Source organism: Salvelinus sp. IW2-2015, linkage group LG4q.2 (genome assembly GCF_002910315.2).
Source record: "Salvelinus sp. IW2-2015 linkage group LG4q.2, ASM291031v2, whole genome shotgun sequence".
In the NCBI taxonomy this organism is placed as follows: Eukaryota; Metazoa; Chordata; class Actinopteri; order Salmoniformes; family Salmonidae; genus Salvelinus; species Salvelinus sp. IW2-2015.
In genome coordinates, this window is record NC_036843.1 from 25,825,271 (window position 1) to 25,834,639 (window position 9,369).

Below are 9,369 nucleotides of genomic sequence, written 5' to 3' on the forward strand. Positions count from 1 at the left end.
AATATAATTTCATGCCTTACCTTTGACGAGCTTCTGTTGTTGGCACTCTCAATATGTCCCAGTAAACATCACAAAATGGTCCTTTTGTTCGATTTTTCCGCGTAATATATCCAAAATGTCCCATTTATTTGGATTTGGCGCGTTTGATCCAGAAAAACACCGGTTCCAACTTGTGCAACGTTACTACAAAATATCTCAAAAGTTACCTGTAAACTTTGCCAAAACATTTCAAACTACTTTTGTAATACAACTTTAGTTTTTTTTTTACGTTAATAATCGATAAAATTGAAGACGGGATGATCTGTGTTCAATACAGGATTAAAACAAACTGTAGCTAGCTTTCTGGTCACGCGCCTCTAACAAACAGGACACTTCGAGTCACCCTCAATCAAGATGGCCGTACTTCTTCATTACACAAAGGAAAAACCCTCAACCAATTTCTAAAGACTGTTGACATTCAGTGGAAGCGGTAGGAACTGCAAGAAGGTCAATTAGAAATCTGTATTCCCAATGAAAATCCATTGAAAAGAGAGTGACCTAAAAAAAAAAAAAACTGAATTGTTTGTCCTCGGGGTTTCGCCTGCTAAATAAGTTATGTTATACTCACAGACATGATTCAAACAGTTTTAGAAACTTCAGAGTGTTTTCCATCCAAATCTACTAATAATATGCATCTCTTATCTTCTGGGGATGAGTAGCTGGCAGTTGAACTTGGGTATGCTTTTCATCCAAACGTGAAAATGCTGCCCCATATCCTAGAGAAGTTAATCGAAAATTGTGAATAATTCACCACAGGTTAATGAGAAGGGTGTTCTTGAAAGGATGCTCATAACTCTGCAATGTTGGGTTGAATTGGAGAAAGTCTCAGTCTTAAATCATTTTCCACACACTGCCTGTATTTAGTTTTCATGCTAGTGAGGGCCGAGAATCCACTCTCACATAGGTACGCGGTTGCAAAGGGCATCAGTGTCTTAATTAACAGCGCGATTTGCCAAGGCAGGATACTCTGAGTGCAGCCCAATCCAGCTTCTGATTAAATTAAATTTTCACAACCGTTTGTTGCAATTTCGATGGGGCTCTCTTGTTCAGATATTGGTAAGTGGACTGGAGGCAGGGCATGAAAGGGATAACGAATCCAGTTGTTTGACTAGTCCGTTTCGGGAAAGTACCTGCTTAATTGCGCACCCAACTCGCTCAGGTGCTTCGCTATATCACATTTGACATTGTCGGTAAGCTTGAGTTCATTTGCACACAAAAACTCATACAATGATGGAAAGACCTGTGTGTTGTCCTTGTTAATGCAGACAGAGAAGAGCTCCAACTTCTTAATCATAGCCTCAATTTTGTCCCGCACATTGAATATAGTTGTGGAGAGTCCCTGTAATCCTAGATTCGTATCATTCAGGCGAGAAAAAACATCACCCCGACTGGTAGGCCAGTCGTGTGAGAAACTCGTCATCATGTAAGCGGTCAGACAAGTGAAAATTATGGTCAGTAAAGAAAACTTTAAACTTGCCTCTCAATTCCAAAAAACGTGTAAATACTTTTCCCCTTGATAAACAGCGCACTTCTGTATGTTGTAAAAGTGTTACATGTCACTGCCCATATCATTGCATAGTGCAGAAAATACATGAGAGTTCAGGGGCTTTGCTTTAACAAAGTTAACCATTGTCACTGTGTTGTCCAAAACGTCTTCCAAGCTGTCAGGCATTCCCTTGGCAGAGAGAGCCCCTCAGTGGATGCTGCAATGTACCCAAGTGGCGTCGGGAGCAACTGCTTGCACGCGCGTTACCACTCCACTATGTCTCCCTGTCATGGCTTTTGCGCCATCAGTACAGATACCAACACATATTGACCACCAAAGTCCATTTGAAAAATATCCTCTCCTGTTGTCCTGGTTTCCATTGGTTTGCAGAAGAGGATGTTTTCCTTAATTGACCCCCCATAAACGTAACAGACATATACCAGGAGCTGTGCCAGGCCCGCCACGTCTGTTGACTCATCCAGCTGTAACGCATAGAATTCACTGGCTTGCATGCGAAGCAGTAATTGTTTCAAAACATCTCCTGTCATGTCACTGATGCGTCGTGAAACAGTGTTGTTTGATGAAGGCAATGTCTGTATAGTTTTGGGCCTTTTCCCCCAGCCTTGTCCCAGCCATATCCACGGCAGCAGGAAGAATTAAGTCCTCCACAATAGTATGGGGCTTGCCTGTCCTAGCCACTCGGTAGCTCACCATATAAGACACTTCCAGCCCCTTATTATTAATGGTATCTGTTGCTTTTTATACATGTCTTACTACTTGAAAGTCGTCTTAATTCTCGCTAATTTATTTTTGCCTTATTTTTTAAATGGGCATACTTTGTTTCTAAAGGTCTGCGCAAGAGTGAAGGTTTCACCGAGTTGTGAGATATTTGCACATATAACACACTGTGGCTGAGGAAAGGCACTACTCCCAATATAAATTAANGATGGCTGTAGTCTCTATCCTGATCTGATAGGAGTGATGGCTGTAGTCTCTATCCTGATCTGACAGGAGTGATGGCTGTGGTCTCTATCCTGAACGGATAGGAGTGATGGCTGTGGTATCTATCCTGATCTGATAAGAGTGATGGCTGTGGTATCTATCCTGATCTGATAGGAGTGATGGCTGTGGTCTCTATCCTGAACGGATAGGAGCGATGGCTGTGGTCTCTATCCTGAACGGATAGGAGCGATGGCTGTGGTCTCTATCCTGAACTGATAGGATTAATGGCTGTAGTCTCTATCCTGATCTGATAGGATTAATGGCTGTGGTATCTATCCTGATCTTTACTACTTGAAAGTCGTCTTAATTCTCGCTAATTTATTTTTGCCTTATTTTTTAAATGGGCATACTTTGTTTCTAAATGTCTGCGCAAGAGTGAAGGTTTCACCGAGTTGTGAGATATTTGCACATATAACACACTGTGGCTGAGGAAAGGCACTACTCCCAATATAAATTAACCCCAACTCAATGTAGGTCTCATCATATTTGCCCCTTTTCGATGGTCCAACGTCCCTGTCTGTTGTTCGGTGCTTTTCTTAAGCCTAGGCGTCCCGCTAGCGGGACAACTTCCGGTGAAACTGGAGGGCAGGCAATTCAATTAAATAATCATAAAAAGTATGGATATTAAACATTTAGGTACATATAAGTGTCTTATATCGGTTGAAAGCTTAAATTCGTGTTTATCTAACTGCACTGRCCGATTTACAGTAGCTATTACAGCGAAAACATGCCATGCGATTGTTTGAGGAAGGTGCCCCACATCAAAATATTTTTCCACCGGCACAGGTTTCATAAATTCACAAATAGCGATTAAATATTCACTTACTTTTTGAAAATCTTCCTCTGATTTGTCATCCAAAGGGTCCCAGCTATAACATGTAGTGTTGTTTTGTTAGATAAAATCCTTCTTTATATCCCAAAAAGTCAGTTTAGTTAGCGCCATCGATTTGAGTAATCCACTCGTTCAACATGCAGAGAAAGGAATCCGAAAACTTTGTTTCAACAAGTCAAAATACGTTTCTATTTACTCCTCAGATACCCTAAAATGTAATCAAACTATAATATTTCTTATGGAAAGAAGTATGTTCAATAGGAAATCGATTTTAGCAGGTGCGTCCTGTCTTCATGGCGCGCGCAAAYACGAATTTCMAAGACTGTGTCCCTGTACCCAAACTGATATTTCTTATTCGTTTTGGAAGTTACAAGCCTGAAACCTTGAACATAGACTGCTGACACCCTGTGGAAGCCATAGGAATTGCATCCTAGGAGCTAATTTTCAGTATGCCCKTATACTTGCCATTGTAAGAGCATGGTCTCTCAAAAAAMCAAAAAWATTAAAGTTGGTTTTTCTTTGGATTTTCTCCTACYATATCTATGTTTTATATTCTCTTACATTATTTTAACATTTCCACAAACTTCAAAGTGTTTTCTTTCCAATGGTACCAATTATATGCATATCCTGGCTACAGGGCCTGAGCAACAGGCAGTTTACTTTGGGCACGTCATTCAGGCGGAAATTGAGAAAAAAGGGGCCTAGCTCTTCAGCTGCATCAGATTCACAACTGTTAGTGTCCAWGCTAGCTGGGCTAACAACAAATGTATAATTACTGATGCTAGCATTGGATGTGCTCGTGGAAACAGAACAGCTTGTGTCGTCGACAAGTTCAGGTGTAGTATTGCTGGTAGCGGGCCTTACTAAATGTGAAGATAACATTTAAAAAATATATAAATGTAAATGTGAATCACATATTTATTTGGCGTACCCCCGACAGCATTGCGTGTACCCCTGGGGGTACGTGTACCCCAGTTTTGGAATAGCTGATCTAGCCCATATCAGGTAGTGAATGTGTGGGGACCCCTAGCCTGGTACTATGACAGTCACTGTGCTGGTCCGCAGTGCATATTTCAGAAAAGCAATTCGATTAATTTAGCACTTGATGTCTCCCTGTGAGAGAGTTTGTCACATGAACGATGTACCTTTACCGTCCTGCAGGACTTCTTCAGGGAGAAGGGTCCTCAGTCTCTGTGTGAGAAGAAACTACAACTGATGGAGGAACTGTGTCAGAAGCTTCCTGACAGCAACCCAGCCCACCAGACCCTGGACAGCTCTAAGAAGGCCTACTCTGAGCTCTGGGAGGAGATAGATAGCACCCATCACAATCTGATGCAGCACCCTGATAAGTGGGAGGAGTTTAACACCAGGTAACAAGGCCTCACGAATGATAGTGATTCAAGACTGTCACAATCATGATTTGTATCATTGTTAACATAACATATCATTTTGTTTTTTGTAACATTTTGTTTTTGGACCTTTTCTCTTTCACTCACTATCCACATTGATGCACTGACTAATGACAAACCACCAATCCTTTTTAACCTAATGAAAACTGAAATATTAGATGGCTATACAGTATGATCATACTTTGCCCATGTTCATCTCAGGTTCTCCGAGTTGTCAGCCTGGCTTTCGTCTAAAGAGAGCCAACTCAGACTGCTCAGGAACAGAGCCAACGACCCCAGCAAGCACGGACAGGTCAAGGCCACCATAACAGTAAGTATGATGGGAATCCCTCATGCTCTATGTGTTAGACAAGGCAGAGATTTCACAGACCTATCCTCGTATCCATACTGTATGTCCTGAAGGCAGATATCATTGACCTAGCCTCGTATCCATACKGTATGTCCTGAAGGCAGCTGGTTCTCCAGTAAATCACTGGGAGCAATATAGAGTTTATGTGCCATTGGTCTGCACCTTGTTAACCCACAGCTCTTACTTTATGGTGCATGGCAACAATAGAGTTGTCTTCAGTACATACAACATGGATTTGAGGCTATCACAGACCTAGGTAAGCTTGATAACCTATGCCACTTCCCGCTCTCCCCTCTCCAGGAGCTGAGGAACGATGCAGAGCTGCAGGAGGGGAACCTGGGCTGGCTGAAGTCCCGGCTGGCTGTGCTGATAGAGATCTGCTCCGAGACGGATGCACAGAGTCAGGCTGGGGCAATCAATAAACTTTCCACCAACTTCAAGGGCCTCCTCTCCTATCTCACTGAGGTAAAGAAAGACTGAGACTGCAGCTGACACTGTGCTCCTCCCAAATATATTTGTGTGTTGTAGGGGAGGGTTGAGAGCAGAGCAGAAGACACATTTCCAATCAACATAATATGGTCAATCAAGATGATAAAAGTGTTTGAAATAAGCCAGCGAGCACTGAAGCATACTGTCATCCTTACACGCTCACCAGGACAGAAGAACGGAGGACGGAAGAATCACAGCATTAGATGGCTAGCCTGGGTGCCAGTCTTTTCTGCTCTCTTGTACCCACAATGCCACACTCCCTCTGTCTTTGGATTGTCAGTCCACTGTCATGTCTCTTCAGGGTGATGTTAGGGTCGATGGTATATCTTATCACTGAGTGAGGCCGTATCATTTTCCACTGTGTTTTCTTCCTGTCTGAAAAAGCCATTCGTTGTAAACTAGTTGGTTTTAACAATAAAATATAGATTTATGAAGCAACATAAATCAATTGTCCTGCCAAGAGKTCATTGTCGTACCAAGAGTTAAAGAACAGTATTCATGTTCAGTTGGTTCCAGTGTTCATCTACCTTGGTTTGAAAACGGTGGTGATAGCGTTTCCTTTTTTTCTATATTGTTTTTGAGAGTTGCAGAATGTAATTTCTTTCCTCTGTGTTCTTGTCTCCCAGTCTGAGAAGGTGGTGCTGGCGGTGGGGGACTGTGTGCAGTTCAGGGAGGAGGTGCGTGGTRCACTGGATGAGCTGGTGCAGGGTCAGCAGGAGGTACACCTGGAGGTGACCAGGATACTGGACTCTGAGACCGTCAGGGAGGCCCAGCAATTGCTCCAGGTTCACCAGGTAAGTCGGACTGGAGAGGAACTGTTCGGCATCTGACTGTAWGGCGCTACAGAGGGTAGTGCGTAYGGCCCAGTACATCACTGGGRCCAAGCTTCCYGCCATGCAGGACATCTATACTMGGCTGTGTCAGAGGAAGGCCCAAACATTTTTCAAAGACTCCAGTCACCCAAGTCATAGACTGTTCTCTCTGCTACCACACGGCAAGCGATACCGGAGATCCAAGTCTTGGACCTAAAGGCTCCTYAACAGYTTCTACCCCCAAGCCATAAAACTGCTGAACAATTAATCAAATGGCCACCCGGACTATTTACATTGACCCCTCCCTTTTGTTTTTACACTGCTGCTACTCGCTGTTTATTATCTATGTGTAGTCACTTTACAAATTACCTTGACTAACCTGTACCCCCGCACATTGACTCGGTACCGGTACCCCCTGTATATAGCCTCGGTATTGTTATGTAATTTTATTGTGTCATTTTTTAAATTTTGATTAGATTGAACTATTCTCAAAGGTTTCTGCAATGTTAAATAATTGAGTTGAGGCAACAAACATTGATATGGAGCTTTATATTGTATTCATGAAAGAAAATTATGCTTTTTGTGGTTGTAAAAAAAAATATATTTATGTATAACGTCATAATGAACAGTCAAAACGTAATACACTATATGATGTTTACAGCCTTTAATTGAGATCCAAACACGTTGATTGTCTCCTCTCTCCTGCCTGCAGCAACAGCTGAAGCGTCTGCGTATGAAGAGGAAGGATGTGCAGCAGCAGATCRCTAGGGGCCATCAGCTACAGGCTGAGGAGGGGCTGGGGGAGACCTTACAGCAGGACCTACAGAGTCTGGAGACAACACTCAGCAATATGGACCACACCATGGACTCACAGGAGCAGGAGTTAGAGGTGAGCTCTCTCACCAGACTGTACCTTCTGGGGGTATTGGAAATCCTCTTGCTCTTGTTCCAGGACTTTAGKGTCAGTTTCCTAGACACAGATTAAGGCCAGTCCTGGACAAAAAATGTATGTTAAATTAGATTCTGTATTTAAGATGGTTCATAGTCCAGGACTAGGCTTAATATGTGTCAGGGAAACCGTCCCATTAGGTGCTGTCTTTTGTTGTGGTCTTTGTAGTGTGCGTTACAAAGCTGACCTGTCTAAGATGAAGATGTAACAGTACAGACCATATCAAGGTGTTGATCTGTGTACTGAATGTCCCCATGTGTTCCTCTGTGTATTGGCTGTGTACTGTATGTCCCCATGTGTTCGTTTGTGTATTATTTGTGTACTGCATGTCACCATGTGTTCCTCTGTGCATTGTCTGTGTACTGAATGTCCCCATGTGTTCCTCTGTGTATTGTCTGTGTACTGAATGTCCCCATGTGTTCCTCTGTGTATTGTCTGTGTACTCAATGTCCCCATGTGTTCCTCTGTGTATTATCTGTGTACTGAATGTCCCCATGTGTTCCTCTGTGTATTATCTGTGTACTCAATGTCCCCATGTGTTCCTCTGTGTATTATCTGTGTACTCAATGTCCCCGTGTGTTCCTCTGTGTATTGTCTGTGTACTCAATGTCCCCATGTGTTCCTCTGTGTATTATCTGTGTACTCAATGTCCCCATTTGTCCATCTGTACATGTGTTTATTATCTGTGGTCAATTATCTTTGTTTGTCCCCAGGTGTCATGGTATTAATCTGTGTATTGAATGTCCCCATTTGTCCCCCAGGTGACTCTGTCTGCGTGGCAGGAGTTTGACAGCCAGCAGAGGACAGTGCAGGAGTTTGTTACCAGGGCGCTCTCTGTCATAGACAGAGACCTGAACTTTAGCAGCCCAGAGAGCCTGGCTACTGAACTGGACCAGGCCAGGGTGAGTGAGAAGTGAATTTGGTGAACATGTTAGTGTGACAGTTGACACTTTTGAATGATAGTTGACAGTTAGCAGGGCTGTTGGAATCAGTCAATCAATCAATCAAATGTATTTATAAAGCCCTTTTTACATCAGCCAATGTCACAAAGTGCTATACAGAAACCCAGCCTAAAACCCCAAACAGCAAGCAATGCAGVTGTAGAAGCATGTAGAAGCACGGAATCCCATCCAGTGTTGACAATTTAGCGTCTTTGTCTCTATATAGTGAGTTTAAAGACCCCTCCAGCGACTTTTATTGGTGAAAGAGTCTTGCGCCAAATTCCACTACTTTTCAGACTGCCTTTGGGGAGATTTGACTCTGTGGGTTTTTGGGGGGGTTTTCATAGCATTTAGTGACTTTTMCCACTGTCTGTGCAACAGAAGTCACAGTAATGGTGCACACACAGGCAGAGAACCCCAAGGGGAGAGGGAGTGTGGCGGGAGAGGGGGGCGAAAACATTACGTCGGGGACCGCAGCTCTGCCACAGCAAGGCAAATAGGTGCTGTGATGTTGTCGTTATCCTACCGTCATTTGCACATGCTGTATATAGATTTTCTACTGTATTCATTTGGATTGAATGTTTTTGTTTATTCTCATTGATAACTCTGTGTTGTTGTCATGTGTCGAACTGCTTTGCTTAATCAGGTCGACAGTTGCAAATTGAGAAACTTGTTCTCAACTAGCCTACCTGATTCGAACATGCTTCTCTAGGAATAGGGGCACCCGCATTTTTTCACATTTGACTGAAAAGCATACCCAAATTCAATCTGCCAGCATCTACTCACGCCAAGAAGGATAAATATGCATATTATAGTTTTTGGATGACAAACACTCTGAAGTTCTAAACTTGCTGAATCATGTAGTGAGTATAGACATACGACTTATGTTAGCAGGCGAACCCCGAGGACAAACCATTCAGATTTTTTTTTTGGAGGTCAAAATCCTCTTTTTCAATGAAATTGCAGTTCTTCATTCATGCTACATTGACCTTCTTGCAGTAATCCCTACCGCTCCAACTGATGTCACCTAGCCTTAGAAATGTTGAGGGTTTTTCCTTTGT

At 42.9% G+C, this 9,369-nt stretch overlaps 1 protein-coding gene across 1 annotated transcript in view; it reads left to right on the forward strand.

Moving 5' to 3' along the window:
• The window catches only part of LOC111963075 (nesprin-1-like), a 160,646-nt gene that overhangs the window by 38,861 nt on the left and 112,416 nt on the right, over positions 1 to 9,369 (forward strand). The window contains 6 exon segments of the mRNA XM_070443308.1: positions 4,521 to 4,729; positions 4,970 to 5,078; positions 5,418 to 5,582; positions 6,233 to 6,400; positions 7,131 to 7,307; positions 8,129 to 8,269. Of these exon segments, the coding sequence (XP_070299409.1) occupies positions 4,521 to 4,729; positions 4,970 to 5,078; positions 5,418 to 5,582; positions 6,233 to 6,400; positions 7,131 to 7,307; positions 8,129 to 8,269 (969 nt within the window).